The sequence below is a fragment of the Vulpes lagopus genome, chromosome 15 (assembly GCF_018345385.1).
Source record: "Vulpes lagopus strain Blue_001 chromosome 15, ASM1834538v1, whole genome shotgun sequence".
Lineage (NCBI taxonomy): Eukaryota > Metazoa > Chordata > Mammalia > Carnivora > Canidae > Vulpes > Vulpes lagopus.
The window spans coordinates 18,223,846-18,244,718 of NC_054838.1; the positions used below are offsets into that span (position 1 = coordinate 18,223,846).

At 36.6% G+C, this 20,873-nt stretch overlaps 1 protein-coding gene across 4 annotated transcripts in view; it reads left to right on the forward strand.

Annotated features, from left to right (window-relative positions):
- Window positions 1-20,873, forward strand: part of RIC3 (RIC3 acetylcholine receptor chaperone) — a 52,167-nt gene that overhangs the window by 25,262 nt on the left and 6,032 nt on the right. For 3 of the 4 annotated variants that reach the window (XM_041730203.1, XM_041730201.1, XM_041730202.1), the window contains one exon: window positions 11,286-11,434. In XM_041730203.1, the coding sequence (XP_041586137.1) occupies window positions 11,286-11,434 (149 nt within the window). The remainder of the gene's footprint in view (window positions 1-11,285; window positions 11,435-20,873) is intronic. The other variant, XM_041730200.1, reaches the window with a different exon arrangement.

Below are 20,873 nucleotides of genomic sequence, written 5' to 3' on the forward strand. Positions count from 1 at the left end.
GTCGGAGTGTGACTAAACCAATTTGTACAGCTATACTTTTCTGGTCTTTTCTGCCCTTAACTTGTACTACTCGCAGTCTAGGTGGGGAACTACCAGCCTTTTATGGACCCTCAAGCCTCAAAGAGTATCTGTTCCCTGGTCCATTTGAAGACCCATGCCACACCTAAGGGTCATGAAAACCATAGATGAAAACCTGTGGGCAGGGCTTCCCATCTGGGAGACTAAGCCCCTGGGCCTTGAAGTAAGAAACAAGAGGAAGATATTTTCTATTACTGCTGTTCACACTCCCTTAGTTCAAATCATATAGCTTTGCTTTCCAACCTGTGCATATCATCTGTCCATTGCGTAAGCCAGTGATGTAGTACTGTGACTCTAACTACTTTATGCTTTGTGCCAGGATTACTTCTCTGTAAGGTAGATGAGTGGTCCCCACCCTGCAGCTAGAGTTGTGCCATCTCATTGTTTCTGGGGCCACAGGTCCTAGCTCAGAATGTTTACTCTTTGTAAGATGCTAAGTAAGGTATGAACTCCTTGCCTGTTGAATCCAGCTTGCCACATGGCAATGATTGTAAAACATTTTACAGTACTTCTCAGAAACTGAATCGACTCTCCTTCCACTGAAGAGAAAATAGCTTGTAGCTCCCTTTCTCAAATCTCTCATCTTCCAGTTCTAAAAAGATGACTTTCTCCCTGTCACTTATGATCTAGTACCTTCTATCCTTACAGGTAGGCCTTATGGGACTTCACCCTCAAACTCAAAGGGCTAACTAGCCCCATGTTTTACGTGATTTCCTTTTTTACGCTTATATCCTTTAACCTTAGTGTCTGTGGCATTTGTTTTTCTCTGTGTTTCTGTGATTATTAGAAGAGCCTCAAATACCCCGGTATTTTTCTAGCAGATCAAAATTTAACACATCTCCAGGGTCTGAGAGTCTAGGAGGGGATTAAAGACACAGAAACCATGTTCATTTACAACCTTCTAAGTCCTTTTAGGGAATGTTAATTCCATAATTATAAGGTTTTCTTAAAATTCCAGAAATATGTGGTTTCTGAAACTTAACCTAGGAATTACAACTGAAGCAGCATGTCTAGTTGTAATCATTCACCTCCTGGAAGCATGGCACGGCCTGAGGGAGAAGTGGGGTGCAACCTAGGCAGAAAACAGCCAGAGAAGGCATGTTGAGGATGCATATGAAACTGTAGATTTATGGCATGCATTCCTGGGATATAAACTTACTGAGGACAGACTTAGTCTGTTTAGTTCATTGTTCACATAATAGATACTAAGGAAGTTCTTATTGTTGAAAAAGGGTAGATACTCACTTTTAAGACAAGCATTTGTACATGAATCATGGGTAGAAGAGGTAATCATGGCATTCTTTGCTAAGATCCTTCTCTTCATTTCCTGACCTTTATATTCAGGGTCCTATGTCTCATAGATTATCTGCCCTTCTTCAGTTGATAAATGTCTTTTGAAAGAATGTGCAAAATGAAAATCATTATCTATCTCCAGCTGACTCTACTCCACCTTTAATATTCTCCATCTTGGCAAGTGGCTCCCACCATCTACTTAATTGCCCAAAGCAGAAATCTGATATTATCCTTGATTTACCTTTTTCTTCACTTCCTATATCTCATCAATCACCCTGTCTTGTTATTTCTTCCTAATTAATAAGTCTGTCTCCCTGCAAAAGACTCTAAGCTCTGCTAGGATAGGGATTATCTGTATTATTCCCAGAGCCTAGCACAGGCAACAGTAGGCTCTAAAAAAGTGTTAGTTGAAATGGAAGAATGCATTAGAGAATGAATGCCTTTTTAAAAAAATTATAGTTGACATACAGTGTTCTGTTAGTTTCAGTATATCTTACATAGTGCTTACCACAATAAGTGTAATTATCATCTGTCACCATACATTATCTCAGTATTATTGACTATATTCTCTGTGGTATTTTTTACCTATGTGACCTACTTGTTTTATAACTGAAAGTTTGTACCTCTTACTGTCCTTTACCTATTTTTCCCATTCTCCCCACCAGCAACCATCAGCTTGTTCTCTGTATTTGAGTCTATTTCTGTGTGTGTTTGTTTTAGATTTCACATGTAAGTGATATCATGGTATTTTAATATTTTTCTCTGTCTGACTTATTTCATTTAGCATGATACCCTGTAAGTCCATCCATGTTGTGAATGGCAAGATCTCATTCATTTTTATGCTTAGTAATAGCATTCCAGTGCACGTGCATGCACATGCATGTGTGTGTGTGTGTGTGTGTGTGTGTGTGTGTGTACACAACAAATCTTTATCCATTCTTCCCAAGTGGATGACACTTGGGTTGCTTCCATGTCTTGGCTACTGTAAATAATGCTGCAATAAACACAGGGTGCATACTTCTGAATTAGTGTTGCTGTTCTTTTTTGGTAAATGCCCAGTAGTGGAATAACTAGATCATATAGTAGTCCTATTTTTAATTTTTTGAACCACCTCCATACTGTTTTCCACAGTGGCTGCAACAATTTAAATTCCTACCAACAGTGTACAAGGGTTCCTTTTTCTCTATATCCTCGCCAACATTTGTTGTTTTTTTGGTTCTAGCCATTCTGATAGGTGTGAGATGATACCTTATTATGGTTTTGATTTGTATTTCCCCAATGATTAGTGATGTTGAACATCATTTCATGTATCGATTGGCCATCTGTCTGTCTTCTTTGGAAAATATCTGTTCAAGTCCTCTGCCTATTTTTAATTGGATTATTTGTTGGGGGCCATTTGGTGTTGAATTTAGAAGTTCTTTATATATTTTGGATACTAACCACTTATCAGAAATATCATTTATAAATATCTTCTCACATTCAGTAGATTGCCTTTTCATTTGGTTGATGATTTCCTTCACTGTGCAAAAGCTTTTTATTTCAGTGTCATCCCAATAATTTATTTTTACTTCTGTTTTCCTTGTGTGAGAAGATATAGCAAGAAGAATGTCACTAAGGCTGATGTCAAAGACATTACTTATGTTTTCTTCTAGGAGTTTATGGTTTCAGGTCTCACATTATCTTTAATCCATCTTGAGTTTATTTTTGTGTATGATGTAAGAAAGTGTTCCAGTTGTATTCTTTTGCATGTAGCTCTTCAGTTTTCCCAACACCATTTATTAAAAAGACCATCTTTTCTCCAGGGTATATTCTTGTCTCCTTTGTTGTAGAGTAATTGACCACATAGGTGTGCATTTATTTCTGGGCTCTCTCTCCTATTCCATTGATCTGTTTGTCTGTTTTTGTGCCAGTACCTTACTGTACCAAAGTATATAACTACAACTTTGTAGTTTATCTTGAAATCTGCAATTGTGATACTTCCAGCTTTGTTCTTTCTTCTCAAGATGCCTTTGGCTATTTGGGGGTCTTCTGTGGTTCTGTACATATTTTAGCATGTGTTGTAGTTCTGTGAAAAATGCTGTTGGTGTTTTGATGGAGATTGCATTGAATCTGTAGATCTATAATATTCTTTCAGCCCACAAATGTGGTATATCTTTCCATTTGTGGTATCTTCAGTTTCTTTCATTGCTGCCTTATAGTTTTCAGAGTATGGGTCTTTTACCTTGTTCTCTGAAAGGGGGGTATAACGCAAAATGATTTCTAAAGCCCTAAAGAGCCATAAGATAGAAGAAAAAAGGCTGAAGAATCCTGTTTGTCAACAAGTGACTTAATAAAGGGACTTATGAGCAGAAGTGTGCTGTGGGTATCTGCAAAACAAGTAGATCTCCATAACCCCACCTGTCATAAGTTCTGCTTTTATAGCCCTAGATATTGGGGAATACATACTGGGAGACCTGGGAAGAAATGTTTCAGAATCACAGTCATAGCTCCAGAGAAGATCAAGGACCTTATACCCCAAAGGTATATTTAAGGGTGTGGTCAAACAAAAAAGAGCATGCATTGAGGGGAGTGCTATACTGAAGGAGGCTTCAGGTCACAGAGTGGTCATCATGGTGGATTTGTGCAAGATAGTATTAGTCATGTTCACACACACTCCCTTGGCTAAATTTATTCCTAGGTATATATTCCTTTTAGTGGAATTGTAAATGGGACTGTTCTAATTTTTCTTTGTGTTGCTTCATTATTACTATATACAAATGTATATAGAAATCTATATACAATAGATTTCTATATATTAGTGTTGTACCTTGCAGCTTTACCACATTCATTTATTAGGTATAATAGTTCTTTGGTGGAGCCTTTAGAGTTTTCTTTGTATAGTATCGTGTCCTCTGCAAAGAGTGACAGTTTTACTTGTTCCTTACCAGTCTGGATGCATTTTATTTATTTTTCTTGTCTGATTGCCTTGGCTTAGAACTTCCAGTACTATGTTGAACAAAGGGGCATGAAAGAACATCCTTGTCTTGGTCCTGATCTAGAGGAAAAACTTTCAGTTTTTCACTATTGAGAATGTTAGCTAACATCTAACCCATCTATATATGATGGGTTCATCATATATAGCCTTGCTTATATTGAGTTATGCTCCCTCTAAGCTCACTGTTGAGAGTTTATCATGAATAGATGTTGAATTTTGTCAAATAATTTTTCTGCATCTATTGAGATGATCCTATGGATTTTATCCTTTGTTTTGTTAATATGGTTTATCATGTTGATTTGTGGATATTGACTTACATCCTGGAGTAAATCCCACTTGATCATAGTGAATGATTCTTTTAGTGTATGGATGGATTTGGTTTGCTAATATTTTGCTGATGATTTTTGCATCTTTGTTCATCAGGGATATTTACCCTGAGGTCTTTACTTCTGACCTAGGTCAGGACTGTCTCATGTGGTAGCTCATGTGTTTTTCTTTTCTCTAATTTTGCCTCTCTTCAATTCATTTTCTCTTCCAAACAAATGGATTATGGTGTTTTGTTTTGCTTTAACCCTGTAACCGGTCTCTGTTACTCTTGGTAAAGTATAGAATTCTTTAACTTGGCTTACCTGATCTTGGGTGACATGGCCCTTACATACCTTTGTTGCTTTATCTTCATTACTCTGTCTGTGCTCCATCCACATGGACTACTTCTCTAAAATGCCCATCTGCCTTTGCTTCTAGGACTTTGCATATAACTTTTTCCTTTGTTGACTGTCTCTTCGACCCCTATCCCACACACCCTTATTTTAACTCTTTCTTGTAGGTATCCCTTAGACATTATCTTCTCTTAACATCTTAGCCTGAACTTCAGACTTGGTTAGGTGTTCCTCTGATGTGCTCCCATGCCACCTGCATTCACTGATATTGTAAGCATCGTATTACTTTCTGATCTTCTGTTAACTTTTCTGTGCACTCAAACACCCTGTAATCTTGAAGATAGGAAATTTTCATCGTTCAAATTTGTATTCCTGGTGCTGGTACATTGACAGTGTCAGTACATGTTGAAAGAATGAATGAGGTAGATATAAGGAAAGTACTTCAGATAATGCAGGCTGTTTCAGCAATAAGAATATCTTCTTTGGCACCTAGTTTGATTTTGCTTTGTGTAGCCCTGTGTGGAGGTCAATGGCAGGTATTATTTTCTCTCTAAGAAACTGTATCTCAGAGCAAGTGTATTCCAAAGATGGTATTAGTTTTCTGTGGCTGATGTTACAAATTACACAAACGTATTACCTTAAAACAACACATAATTGTTATCTCACAGTTCTCTGTTACACATCCTACACTGGGCTAAAATCAAGGTGGCATGACTATATTCCCTGCTGGAGGCTCTTCTTTGCCTTTTTCAAGTTTTAGAAGCTACCCATGTTCCTTGGCTCAGCGGACCCTTTCCTCCATCTTCAAGGCCAGTGACAGTGGGTTGGGACCTTCCTACATCCTATTACTCTGACCTCTTCTGCCTCTGTCTTCCATCTTTAAGGACCCTAGTAATTCCATGTACGCTCATAGATAATCCAGGGTAAGCTGTATTTTAAGACCAGCTGATCTGTACTTTAAATCTGTCGCAACTGTAAGTCTCCTATACGTAAGGTAACATTATAGGTTCCAAGACTTAAGATGTGGATTTCTTTGGGGAGTGGGGAAGGGAGCGTATTCTGTCTACCAAAGAAGCTCTGTAGAAAAGCAGGGATTTGAATAAGCCTTGCAGGACACCTTAGGCACAATTTGGCAGGGAAAAAACATTTCAGAGTAGCACAAGCAGCAAATGAGGTTTAAAAAAAAAAGTCATGGCATGTTTTTGGAACAGCAGGTAGTCATGAGTAACTGGAATGGAACGTATCAGGGCTGGGATAAATGCATAGGGAGGTAGGTAAAGGGAGAAAAACTAGAAAAGTAAGCTTGGCCTAGACTGGAAGGTCTTGAATGGTAGACTGAGAAGTTTGAAATTCATTGTTTTATAGTGGGATGCCTCTAAAGGCTTTTGAGGAGAAATGTCATGATCTGCTGTACTTTAGAAAAGTAAGTCTTCTAGTGTGATATGCAGAGTGGCTACATGCTAGAAGATTACAGGGAAAGTTCTAGCAAAAGGTAATAAATAGGCTAGTGAGAGTGGAAATGAGGGGCCAAATCAAGGGGACTTGATGGAAGAGGAAGAAAATCGCAAGCTGGTTAGCTCAGTCAGAAGAGCATGTGGCTTTTGATCTCAGGGTCGTGAGTTTGAGCCCCATGTTGGGTATAGAGGTTTAAATAAATGAATAAATATAAAGTTAAAAATCACAGGCTATTTTCAGGATTCCTTGGTAGCAAACAGCCGATTCTAGGTAGCAGAAATTTGGAGAAGGTGACAGAATTTATTGGAAGACAAAATTTATTGGAAAATTTGTTGGAGATCAAATTCTTGAGGCATTTATGGGATAGCTCACAGTATCAAAGGAATAGCTAAAGATCCAGGTTTCAGAAAGAGGGGAAACCAGAGCAGCTCTGAGGATTCAGAGGAGAGAAACAAATGGACAGGTTCTTCAAGGACTACTGTCAGAATGAATTAATGTGAAAAGTTTTCAGATCTGGTTTCACTGCATTCAAGACCCAGTTTTAGGAAAAAGTACAATTGGCCCAGTTTGGATCCTGTATATATCACTGAATCAGTCACTGCAGCCAAAGGATGGAGTGTGATGATTGGCTATGGGCCATGGCCACTCTTGAAGGAGAGGTAAAGGGTTGGATAGCTTCACTCTAACCTCTGCACTATGAGCAGAAGAGGGTTTAGTTCCCCCAAAAGGAAAGCTAGGTAAGAGCAATTGAAGGAGAAGAAAGAGGTAAAGATGAGTTAGATATTTGTGGCCCAGACTACAAGATTATATCAACCAAGATAAAAACACAGAATAGGAGAAAGAAGATAAGGCTTTGGTATAAGGATCATGAGTTCAGCTTTGAGTATGTTTGAGGTGCCATCAGAATATCCATGAATGATAAAAAAATAATAATAGGAAATTGGGGTACTGAAGTCAGGACTAAGGACACAAGTTTGGAAGTTATTCGGCTGGAGGTCAGAGCCACGTAGAAAGGTGAGATCAAATTCTTGAGGCATATCCTACCGTATGGCAGTAGCCTGCAATCTTTTGCTGATCTGAATTCTGTTCCAATCGTGAATAGTGTTTGAAAGAAACTATTTCATTCTCTCTATACTTTACTTTTGGATTCAGAACTTGATGATTCCTCTGGGTTTATAGCATTCAAAAGTCTGATCAGAAATCTTCTAACTTGACCTTCTATTTTTCTAGCATCTTGGAATCTGCCATACCCAACCTTACAAAATGAGGCTGCTCATGCAGCTGTTCCTCATCCTGGGCCAACTGGGATCTGGTTTTGAAGAGTGAATTTAAGGTTACCATCAGTAATGGCAAGGCCTCTAAGTGGAAATGCCTAGATCACTGGAGTTATAAGACTGGTTTTCATGTGAAAAGTCAAGATTACAGGTAGAGTGTGGGTATCACCAGTGTAGAAGTAGTGGTTTAATTTGTGATACTGGGTCAGCTTCCTGAGGGCGTGACTGTAAGAATGGACCAGTAAGAGCCCAAGGATTGAGCCTTCAGAAAAACCATGTGTTTAGGAGGCAGATTGGGGAAAGTGAGCCAGGATCAGAGGTCCAAGGATTGATTAAAGAAGTAGGGGGAATACAAAGGTCTCAATAGTCAAGGGAAGAGAACATTTTAAGGAGAGGATGGCCCAAAGTACAGAGAGGTCAAGAAGAATGAAATGTGGGAAAAAAAAAGATTCTTGGACTTGAGAGTAAAGCTTTATTGATGATTTTCAAAAGTTTTGGTAAAGATGGAGTAGAAGCCAGATTTCAGAGAGGTGGGAGAAAATAGATGGTAAAGAAATAGGGACCAATTAAATTAGCACATATTTATTGAGCACTTGTAATGTTCATGGCACTGTGCCTGTACTGTCCTGAACTTATATAAGTGCCCTCAAGGACTATCAAACCAAGTTGAGACAATAAGGAATCTACAAAAAATATTTATTACATAAATCCAGAAGATGTAAGGTAGACCATGATTAATTGCCTAATGTATGATATGGACAATGGGAATATGCTTGTTCAGAGGTAAAGGAGGATGCTTTACCTTAGAATTCTCTGCGAATGCTTCACTTGCCTGTTTCTGCTTCTCCTAGCCATCCCTTTTAAAATCAGGGGTTCTGGTTTCCCATGAGTTAGGAAACAGAGTCAAGACTATTTCATTCAGTAAAAATGAGAAGGCACTGAGGACAGCCCAGAGAAGTAACATGTGCAGCCCAAAGCCAGAGCTTTGTGATAAACATGTAGTAGGTTCTTTTTTTTTCCTTTCAAGTTTTTTTTTTTAAGATTTATTTATTTATTTATCATAGACAGAGAGAGAGAGAGAGAGAGAGAGAGAGAGAGAGAGAGAGGCAGAGACACAGGAGGAGGGAGAAGCAGGCTCCATGCCTGGAGCCTGATGTGGGACTCGATCCCGGGACTCCAGGATCGCGCCCTGGGCCAAAGGCAGGTGCTAAACCGCTGAGCCACCCAGGGAGGGATCCCCTCCTTTCAAGTTTTAATTTAAATTCCAGTTAGTTAACATACAGTGTAATATTAGTTTCAGGTATAGGATTTAGTGATTTATCACTTACATACAACACCCAGAGCTCATCACAAGTGCTATCCTTAATCCTCATCACCCATTTAACCCATCTCTCCCACCTCCCCTCCAGCAACCCTCAGTTTGTTCTGTATAGTTTAAGAGTCTGTTTCTTGGTTTGTCTTTTTTCCTCCTATGTTTATGTTTTGTTTCTTATATTCCACATATGAGTGAAATCATATAGTATTTGTCTTTCTCTAACTTACTTTGCTTAGCATAATACTCTCTAGCTCCATTCATGTCATTGTAAGTGGCAAGATTAAATTATTTTTCATGGTTGGGTAATATTCCATTGATACATATACCACATCATCTTTATCCATTCATCAGTCAATGGACATTTGGGCTCTTTCTATAATTTGGCTATCGGTGATAATGCTGCCATAAATATCAGGGTGCATGTACCCCTTTGAATCAGTATTTTTGTATCCTTTGGGTAGTCAGTAGTGCAATTGCTGGATCATGGATTAGTTCTATTTTTAACTTGTTGAAGAACCTCCATACTTTTTTCCAAAGTGGCTAAACCAGTTTGCATTCCAACCCACTGTGTAAGAGGGTTTCCCTTTCTCCAAATCCTTGCCAACACTTGTTTCCTGTGTTGTTGATTTTAGCCATTCTGACAGATATGAGGTCCTATCTCATTGGGGTTTTAATTTGCATTTCCCTGATGAGCGATGTTGAGCATCTTTTCATGTGCCTGTTGGCCATTTATACATCTTCTTTGGAAAAATGTCTGTTTCATGTTTTCTAACTGGGTTATTTATCTTTTGGGTGTTTGATAAGTTCTTTATATATATTGGATACTAGCAAGTAGGCTGTTTTATCTAGGGATGCCCTAGCTGCATCAGAAGCCCTGCACAAGGTGGGTTGTTATAATAGTAAGAATTAGGAATTATAGAGAGCAGATGAACAGTTGTGACAAGGCAGGACTCCTGTACTGATAGGAAAAACAGAACTATAAGAGGCCCAATATATGTAAGATTTTAGCTGAATGTGGAACAGACCAACTTCTTCAGTTTATGGCTTTGAGGCCATTTAGTATGGAAGAACTGGAACTCATGGTGCTTTTGTTGTCTTCTCACTGAAATCTGTAGAAATGTTGTACCTTCTTTTTCTTCACTTACCGTCTTAACATTGGAGGGAGGAATACTTCTTTCCTCTGTTTTTCCTCTGTTAGTCATTAAGGCTTAAGTTTGTAGGCTAAGCAGAAAAAGGAACACAGGCTTGAGACCGGCTGCTTAGAAAAATTGATGGCATCTCCACAAGGCTAATATTAAATGTCTTTTTTCCTTCATGAATTTACATTGCCTTCAAATGTTTTGGATTTCTAAGAGGTGCAGAAGTAGCTTCTGTTAAATCCTGCCACTAGATAAAACCAGTTCTCAGTCTCTTGAGTAGAGCTTTTTCTGCCTGTGACTGAGATGCCATGCTTCTCAAAATAGTCCTACCATTAATCTTGAGCCTCATCTTATTTTTGTAGACATTTTGCCCAGTTTTCCAGCTAAATTGATACTCAAACCCAGGTTTTCTAAATTGGAACTTGAGCATTTTAAGAATTGCCATCAGAAGTCAGACTTTAGTTGTAGTTCAAGTGCTGACATTAACTAGCAATAGGAATAAATGTAGAATTGCCCTTCTATGGACCTCAGTTTCTCTGGTTTAAATGACTGATTTGTCAGAATGATCCAGCTTTGAAATTTTAGGGTATTTCTTTATTTCTGCAGAAGTAGATGTAGTCTGGCAATTCCAGGGTTGGGCTAGTAGGATATTTTTCTGTAGTTGAGGCTAATAGCTCAGCATATTTTCTTTTGATGACCTTGCTTTGGAGAAGAGTGGCCTATAGTAAATGGGTAATAAGAGTAATAGTGAAATCTCTTGGAGATGAGACAATCAGGGCAGTGAGGTATACTGAAGGACCGCTGAACTAACAGCGTAAGCATCTGTGGTCTGGTCCCATTATTGACCTTAATTCATTATGCGACCTTGGTCAATCACTTGATCTTTCCTGGGCCTTCATTTCCCCACCTTATAAAATCAGAACATTGAATTAACATATCCAGTTATCAGCTATGCATACCCAGGACCAATTCCTAGAACACTTACCTGCTGCTGTTGGACTTCCTCTTCTAGGATCCAGACAGATCTTAGTGATGTCTGTATTCATTGCCCAGGAGTTCATTTACTATTAAATGGCTGGGTTGTCTGATATTTCTAAGCAGAGCACAGACTGTGACTTCTGACCAAGAAAAACGGTTGCTGCATCAGCTCCGAGAAATCACCAGGGTCATGAAAGAAGGAAAATTCACAGACAGACCCACTCCAGAGAAAGAAGCTGAAGAGGCCCCTTACATGGAGGACTGGGAAGGTAAACAGTGTCTTGTCATTTCTTAGTTAGCTGTCAGCCCAGAAAAGAGAACTTACAAGCTTTTAAAAAGTTATATGTATATATAATAAAATTGACCAGTTTTTAAAAAGATTTTATTAGAGCATGAGAGAGAGAGAGAGAGAGAGAGAGAGAGAGAGATATCACAGCAGGGGGAGGGGTAGAGGGAGAAGCAGACACCTGCTGAGCAGGAAGCCCAATGTGGAACTCAAATCCAGGACCCTGGGATCATGACCTGAGCTGAAGGTAAACACTTAACCACCTGAGCCACCTGAGTGCCCTAAATTAACCAGTTTTAAGTGTGTGGTTGGATGAGTTTTGACAGATATGTAGAGTGGTATATCTAGAACATTTACACTGTCTCAGTTCCCTTCCCCTTCACAGTGAATCCCTTCCTGATGCCCTGGCATCAACATAACCACTTTCTGCCCTGACAGTTTTACCTTTTCTATATAAATGGATCATGTTGCACATTTTTTTGGTCTCTGGCTTCTAATGATTTAGCATAATGATTTTGAGAGTCCTGCATTGAATGTATCAGTATTTTTTTTAATTGCTGAGTAGTATTCTGTTATATGGATATGTTGTTTCTCCACTCACTATTTTAGGAACATTTGTGTTGTCTCCAGTTTTGAGCTATTACGAATCAAGCTGCTATGAACTTCTGCATACACATCTTTGTTTGGACATATATTTTTATTTCTTTTGGGTATATACCTAGGAGTGAGATTTATTTCTGGGCTTTTATGTTAAGTGTATGTTCAACATTTTTAGAAACTGTCAACCTGCTTTCCAGAGTGGCTTTGCTATTTTGCCTTCTGCCAGCAACTTATGAGTATTATAGTTATGCCACATCCTTGGTAACAATGGGTATTGTCCATCTTTTTACTTTTAATCGTGCTAGTGTGTATAGTGGTATCTCAGTTACGATTTTAATTTGCATTTCCCCAGTGACTAATGAGAATTTTTTTTTAAGATTTTACTTATTTATTCAGGAGAGAAACACAGAGAGAGGCAGAGACACAGGCAGAGGGAGAAGCAGGCTCCATGCAGGGAGCCTGATGTGGGACTCAATCCTGGGATCATACCCTGAGCCAAAGGCAGGCGCTCAACCACTGAGCCATCCAGGCGTCTCAAGGGTCATTTTTTAATGTCCCTATTTACCATCTATATATCTTTAGTGAAGTGTCTGTTTACATTGCTTGCCAGTTTTTTAATTGGGTTGATTATGGTGTTTTTTGTTGTTTTGTTTTTGTTTTGTTTTGTTTTGTTTTTAGTTACAGGAGTTCTTTATATGTTCTGGATAGAAGTTTATTATCAGCTATGTATTTTGCCAATATTTTCTCTTACACTGTGGCTTTCTCTTTTATTTTCCTAGTGGCATCTTTCAAAGAGCAGAAGTTTTATTTTGATGAAGTTTAATCATTTTTCTCTTTTATGATCTTTGCCTAACTCCTCCTATGTTTTCTTCTTCTAGAAGAGTTATATAGTTTTAGCTTATGTTTAGGCCTAGGAGCCATTTTGAACTAGTTTTTATATATGGTGTGAGGCATTAGGACTATATTTAATTACTTTGGCATGTTAATTGAAAATCAGTTGACCATGTATGTGTAGGTCTATTCTGGATTTTCTTAAAATTTTTTTATTCAAGTATGATTAACATACAGTGTTGTTTCAGGTGTACAATATAATGATTCAATAATTCTATATATTATTCATCATGATAAGTATACTCTTAATTTGATTTCACCTATTTCATCCATCCCACCCACCTTTCTGGCAACCACCAGTTCTCTATATTTAAGAGTCTGTTTTTTTTGTTTCTCCTTTTTTCTTCATTTGTTTCGTTTCTTAAATTTCACATAGGAGTGAAATCCTGTCTATATTTACTTACGCCAATGACACAATGTCTTTATCACTCTGTTTATTAAGTCTTAAAATCAGGTATTACAAATTCAACTTTATTTTTCCTTTTATTTCAAAATAATTTGGTTATTCTAGGCCCTTATTTTCACATAAATGTAGAATCAGTATGTCAGTTTCTATGAAAAAGCCTAGTGGCATTTTGATTGGCATCACATTGAACCTATAGATCAGTTTGGAAGAATTAACATCATAGCAATATTGAATCTTCCAATCCATGAACATTTTATATATCACCACTTACTAGATCTTTAATTTCTCAGCAGTTTATAGTTTTTAGCATATAGGCCTTGTACATGTTTTGTAATGTACATGTTATGCTTAAGTACTTCATATTTTTAAGACAATGTGTTTATTTTTAAATTTCTAATTGCTTACTGCTAATATATAGAAATACAATTTATTTTTGTATTCTGACCTCATTTCCAGTCATCTTTCTAAACACACTTAGTTCTAGTAGCTTTTTTTCTTTGGATTTCTTATGATTAAATTTCAGAGAATTTTCTATATAGTCAAATTGTGAATACACAGATATACTTCTAACTTTCCAATCTATCTATATGTCTTTTATTTTTCTTGCCTTATTGCACTAGTCAGAAATTCTAACACAATACTGAAGTGTTGAGAGCAGACATCTTTGCTTTTCTGATAGGAGGAAGCACTCACACGTTCTCCATTAGTATGATGTGAGCTGTTGGTTTTTCATGGATGCTCTTTTTTAGGTTGAGGAAGCTTCCTTCTAGTGTTACTTTAAGAGTTTTCAATCATGAATGGATATTGCATTTTGGAGAAGGCCTTTTGTTAACTGAGATCATATTTTTGTTTTCATCTGTTAACCCAGTGAATTACATTGATTTCCTTTTTGAATATTTAAACAATTTTACATTTCTGGGATAAACTTTACTTTGTCATGATGTTGTATATGGCTAGTTTGCTAAGGACTTTATTTTTGCATTTATGAAGGCTATTGGTTTGTGATTTTGCTTTTTTTAATAATCTTTTTGGTTTTGATTTCATGGTGATGCATTGCAGTGTGTTTCTTATATTTTCTGGAAGACTCTGTATAGAATTGCTATTTTTTTTTTTCATAAGTATGGAATTTTCCAGTGATACTGTCAGGGCCTAAAGTTTTCTTATTGGTAAGACTTACAGAACTGCTAATTGATTTTCTTAACAGATATAGTGCTTCAAGTTATTTCTTCTTGACTGAGCTTTGATTGTTTCTTTTCAAGGAACTTATGTATTTCATCTAAATCATCAAATTTATTAGTATAAAGTTGTTTATATTCCCTTATTCTTTTAACATGCATAGGTCTGTAGGGATGTTTTTGGTTCTGTTCCTGATACTGGTAATTTGTTATTTCTCTGAATATTTTCCTGATCAGACTAGCCAGAGGTTTATATCTTTTTAAAGAACTATATTTTGGCTTTATTTGTTGTTTTTCTACTTTTCCGTTTCCTATTTCCTTGATTTATGTTCTTTACTATTTCCTTCCTTCTGCTTACTTTTGGTTTAATTTGCTATTTCTTGTTCTAGTTTCTCAAGGTACAAGCCTAGATCCTTGATTGATTTCCATCCCTCAACCACTTTGGCCACTATTTTATTAATGATATATTTTCTCTCTCTCTTTCTCTTTCGCTCGCTCTCTCTCTGTCTTCCCTCCTCCCCACTTTTGATTTTCCAGTTACACATTTGTTAGACCTTTGAAATTGCCCTACAGGTCATGTATAGTCTGATCTTTTATTCATGCCATGCTTAATTTTGGATAATTTTTCTTGCTGTGTCTTTAGGTTTAATCTTTTCTTCAGCAGTATATGATCTGCTCTTAGTCTCATTTAATGTATTTTTAACTCATGTATGGTCATTTCTAGAGTTCTATTTGGGTCTTTTTTAGATCTTTCATTTTTAAATATTTCATTTCTCTATATTCATATATTCTTATACCTTCTTAAAAATAGGCATATTTGTAATAGCTTTTTTTTTTGTAATAGCTTTTTAATAGACTTAGCTGCTGATCTTATCATCTGGGTCTATTTGTAGTGACTAATTTTTTTCTTTACTGTGGACCGTAATTTCATGCCCTTTTTGCATGCCTAGTAAATTTTGACTGGATGATGGATATTGCAAACTTTACATTATTGGATTCTGGATTTTGTTTTAGTACTATAAGTAGTTGTCGGACTTCTTTTTAACACACAGTTAGGTTACCAGAAATTAGTTGGATTCCTTTAAGGCTTAATTTTAAAATTAGTGAGACTGGGTCCAGAGCAGCCTTTAATCTGGCTAAGTTAGCCCCACTAGTAAGACGATACCCTTCTTAGGAGTCAGCCTGATGCTCCATGGTGTTTTTCTACTCTGCCTAGTAGAAATGGGAGCTATTCCCAGTTATATATGAACTCCAAGAATATTTAGGCCTAATGCTTTCAGTAGTTCTTTTCCTGGCCTTCAGTAATTCTTTCATATATATATGCATAGAGCAGAATTCAGCTAAAAAAAATATGAAGAATTCTATCTGAAGATCCCTGGAACTCTTTCTCTACAAAGCTCCTTTCTTTCTAGTATTTTCCCTGCAAATTCTAGCTGTCCTGGCCTCCTTTACATTTTAATTTTAGTCTGTCGTCTCAACTCAATGAGACCACTGGGCTCTTTTCTCTTTTCTCAGGGACCATGCTATACTACCTATTAATGTTTGAAAATTGGTGCTTCCTATATTTCATTTGGTTTTCTAGTTATTTAAAGAAAGAGGTCCCCATGTTTCCATCATTGCTTGAGCAGAAGTAAGAACTTACACATTTAACAGTGAAATAATTCCAGATATACTAAGTAGCTAGGGATGGAGAAGAGGAACCTTTAAAAAATAGAAAAATGGTTGTGAATATATACTGGCCCTTTGCAGGAAAGGATTTCTTGAGCATAAAAGCAATGCAAGATCCATTCATAATAAAAACTCTCAGAAAAATAGGAATAGAGAGGAATTTTATCAACTTGGTAAAGAGAATCTACAAAAACCTATAGCTAACATTATTTTCAATAGTCAAAGATGAATGCTTTCCTCCTGAGATTGGGAACAGGCAAGAGTGACTACTCTTATTTAGCATAATACTAAAAATTATAGGTAATGCAGTAAGGCAAGTAAAGGAAATGGCATACAGATTAAAAAGGAAGAAACAAAACTGCTCATCTTTGAAGATTACATGATTGCCTATGTAGAAAACCCCAAGGAATCCATTTTTAAAAGTCCCAGAGTTGGAGTGCCTGGATGGCTCAGTTTGTTAAGAGCATCTGACTCTTTATCTCAGCTCCTGTCTTGATCTCAGGGTCATGAATTCAAGCTCTGTGTTGGGCTCCATGCTGGGTGTGAAGCCTACTTAAAAAACTCCCAGTGTTCAGCAAGGTTGTAGGTTACAAGATAAATATACAAAAATCATTATTTCTACATGCTAGCAATGAATGCATTGATATCAATTGTAAATTTGATTCAAAATTTTTAATAAAAAAATGGAAGACTTAGGTATAAATTTAGTGAAACATGTATGAGACGTGTTTGCTGAAAGCTATATGGCCCTGATGAAAGAAATCAAAGGTCTAAAGGGGGAGATCTATCATGTTCATATATTAGAAGACTCAACATAGTACAAATATCCATTCCCACATTGACAAATGCATTAATGCAACCCCTTTCAAAATCTCAGCAACATTTTTTTTGGGTAGATACAGATGAGGTTATTCTAAAATATAGAGAGAGGGGCAGAGAAAATAGAAGTGCTAAATAAATTTGGAAAGTGGGAGGAATTAGCTTATCTGATTCCAAGACTTACTATATATAGCTACAGTAATCAAAACTGTGTGATACTGGTATAGGAATAGACCTATAAATCAAAGGAAGAGAGCCGAGAACCCAGAACCACACAAACACGTACAACTGATTTTTGACAAAGGTACAAAAGCAGTTCAACAGAAGAAAGATAGCCTTTTTAACAAATGGTGCTCTAGCAATCAGATATTTGTAGTAAAAAATAAATCCTCAAACTAAGTTCTACATATTACACAAAAATTAACTAAAAATAGATCATAAACATAAATGTAAATGATAAAACTATAAACCTTTTTTGAAAAATACATAGAAAATCTTGGATCTGTGGTTAAGCAAAGAATTTTTAGACCTGACATCATAAATCCAATTCACAAGAGGAAAAATTGATAAATTGGATGTCATCAAAATCTAAAACTTTTGCTCTGTAAAAGACCCTGTTAAGATAATAAAAAGACAAGCTCTACATAGTGGGAGAAAATATTTGCAAATCACATATCCAATAAAGGACTTATATCTAGGGATTCCTGGGTGACTCAGTGGTTTAGCGCCGCCTTCAGCCCAGGGCATGATCCTAGAGTCCCAGGATCAAGTCCTGCGTCAGACTCCCTGCATGGAGCCTGCTTCTCCCTCTGCCTCTGTCTCTGCCTCTGTCTCTCTATGTCTCTCATGAATAAATAAAATCTTTAGATATAAGTCCTTTTTTTTTTTTAAGAGTATACAAGAACTCTCAAAACTCAACAGTAGAAAACAGTTAGGAAATGTGCAAAAGATATGAACAGACTGTCACCAAAGAGGACATACAGATGGCAAATAAGCACACAAAAAGATGCTAAACATCATTAGCCACTAGGGAAATACAGATTAAAATCACAGTGAAATACCACTACATCTCTATCAGAATGGCTAAAATAAAAAACAGTAACAACATCAAATGCTGGCAAGAATATGGAGAAACTAGATCCATTCATACATTGCTAGTGGGGATGTATACTTACTCTGTGAAATATTATGGCAGTTTCATAAACCTCCAATTCTATACAACCTTGCAGTTGCACTCCTGGGCATTTATTACAGAAATGAAGACTGAGGTTCACATTAAACTTGAACATGAATATTTATGGCAGCTTTATTTGTAGTAGCCCCAAACTGCAAACAACCCAAACATCCTATAACAGGTGAACGGTTACTCAGCAATAAGAAGAAATTATGGATACACGCAACAACCTGGATGAATTTCCAGATACTTATACTGAGTGAAAAAGTCTAATTCCAAAAGGTTCCATACTGCACAATTATATAACATTCTTGAAATGGCAAAATAGAGATGGAGAACAGACTGGTAGTTGCCAAAGGTTTAAGGAGGAAATAAGGGTAGGCCAGAGTAGGTGTGGCAGTGAAAGAGCATACAGGATCCTGGTGGTGGTGATAGCTATGTTCTGTGTATTAACTATCAATATTAATGTCCTAGTTGTGGTTCTGTCATATAGTTTAGAAAGATATTAACTGGGTAAAGGGCATGCAGGATTTTTTTTTTTTTTACAACTATAGGTGAATCTACAATTACATTTTTTAAAAGCAATGAAGAAAATTTTAAGGGAAAGGATAATGTAGCCTGAATATATAAAACCTTTACTTTCTATAGACTAGAAAATACCATACAATTTAAAGCCAACACTAAACTAGAAAAAAATATATGTGACAAATGACTGAAAAGTTGGTATCTTTAGTATATAAGGAGTTCTATACTTTATAAACTGATCTCCTCCTTTGTAAGCAGTACAGAAAAGAAAAAAAAAATGCACCCTACTGTAAAACATTAAAAAGTCTTTCAGTCTCTCTTAGTAATCAAAGAAATGGAAATTTGGAATTTTTCTCCTCCAGATTGCAAATCTTTTTATATAACCTTATTCCCAAATAAGGTAAAATCTTCATCACATTTATTTTCTGTCTGACTCTTAAGGTTGTTGAAATTATATAGAATTTTATATAGCCTATTTTAAGTATTCAACAGTGGCATCAAAGTTCTAATCACATTATCAATAATTAGTTTACATTGGTAATTCTTCATTGTTCACCACTTTCTCACATATGGTATGTTTTTTCTCAAATTATTTTATTTTTTTGTATTTGTCAGTGTTCTTAAGTACCTCCACTTCCTACCCTCTCATGTAACCCCTTATAGATTGGTGTACTTTGAGTACTTGGATATCTACACATACCGTTTTTCACTTTTATACAAATAATTATTTGATCATGCAATTTTTTTATAAGTCTGAAAACATTGCTATATTATCTTTCATTTAATGTTGAAAATGAGAAATCTTAGCAGTCTGATTCTTTTTCTCAATAGGCAATCTGCTTTTAGTCAGCTAATTTGTTTTCTGGCTGGAAACTTATAATCTTTTAATACTTAAACATTTGAATTTGGGCAAGTTCATTGGCCTATATCTGAGTGTGTATGAGTGTGTGGATTTTTCATAGTATTTTTGCCTAGCATTTAGTGAGTCTTTTCCATGTGAAGACGAGTTTTTCTTCAGCTAAAGGATCTTTTCTATTTTTTTTTTTGGTTATTGCTTCCATTTAACCCACTATGCCCTCATTCTGGAATTCCGGTAACTCTGAGATTGGATATCCTGGAACAGTGGTTTTTATTTATTTATTTATTTATTTTTAATTTTAATTTTAATTTTTATTTTTTTATGATAGTCACAGAGAGAGAGAGAGAGAGAGAGGCAGAGACACAGGAAAGGGAGAAGCAGGCTCCACGCACCGGGAGCCCGATGTGGGATTCGATCCCGGGTCTCTAGGATCACGCCCTGGGCCAAAGGCAGGTGCTAAACCGCTGCGCCACCCAGGGATCCCTCCTGGAACAGTTTTCAGTATAGTCTATTTTTTTCTCACAATTTCCATTTCTTTGTCATTTTTACCTCTGTCTTAAAAGAATTTTTTTTTAATTTTAATTTTTATTTATTTCTTATTTTTTTTAAAAAGAATTTCTGTAGTTGGATTTCTAATATACTAATTTGGCTTTTAGCAATCCATGCTCATTTTAATCTATTTTCTCCCTTTCTCAAGTTTAAAGATTTTCTATTTCTAATAACTCTCATTTTCTATTTGCTCCCCTTTTTATATTGAAGCCTGGTTGGGTTTTATCAGTATTGGTAGTATTTTGATTGCTGGGAATATCAATTACAAGTTGATTGATATTAATTCCTGTTTCCAACATTGACTTTTTTTTTTTAGGGGCTGTTTACATAGTTTGCTTAGTTTGGTTCCCTTGCTGACTTCTTCATAGGATCAATGAGTTTTGTAGCTTGCTCATATTTTTAATGAAGTTCTTGAATAACCAGTGATGTTGGCTGAAAATGGGATACCTCAGCAGCCCATTTGTGAGTCACTGGTTTTCTTCAGCAGATCTTCCCCTCTTAAGTCAAAGCAGATAGCCATGGGACTTCAAAGGTAAGCTTTGTCCTTGGTGTGGGGAGAAGGCAGGAACATGTCAGAAAATGGACTTCTCTTAAGTATTCAGTCCATTTTGCAGCAAGTCCAGCAAGTAAGCTTCTCCAGCCCCTGCTGGAGACCACGGAGGCTGTGAGGGCCTTGGGTGGCTAAGCTCTGTTTTACCTAGCATTCTGTCCACAGTGAGTTAATAAGCAAGTGAACTGAGACTGACTCAGCGAGAT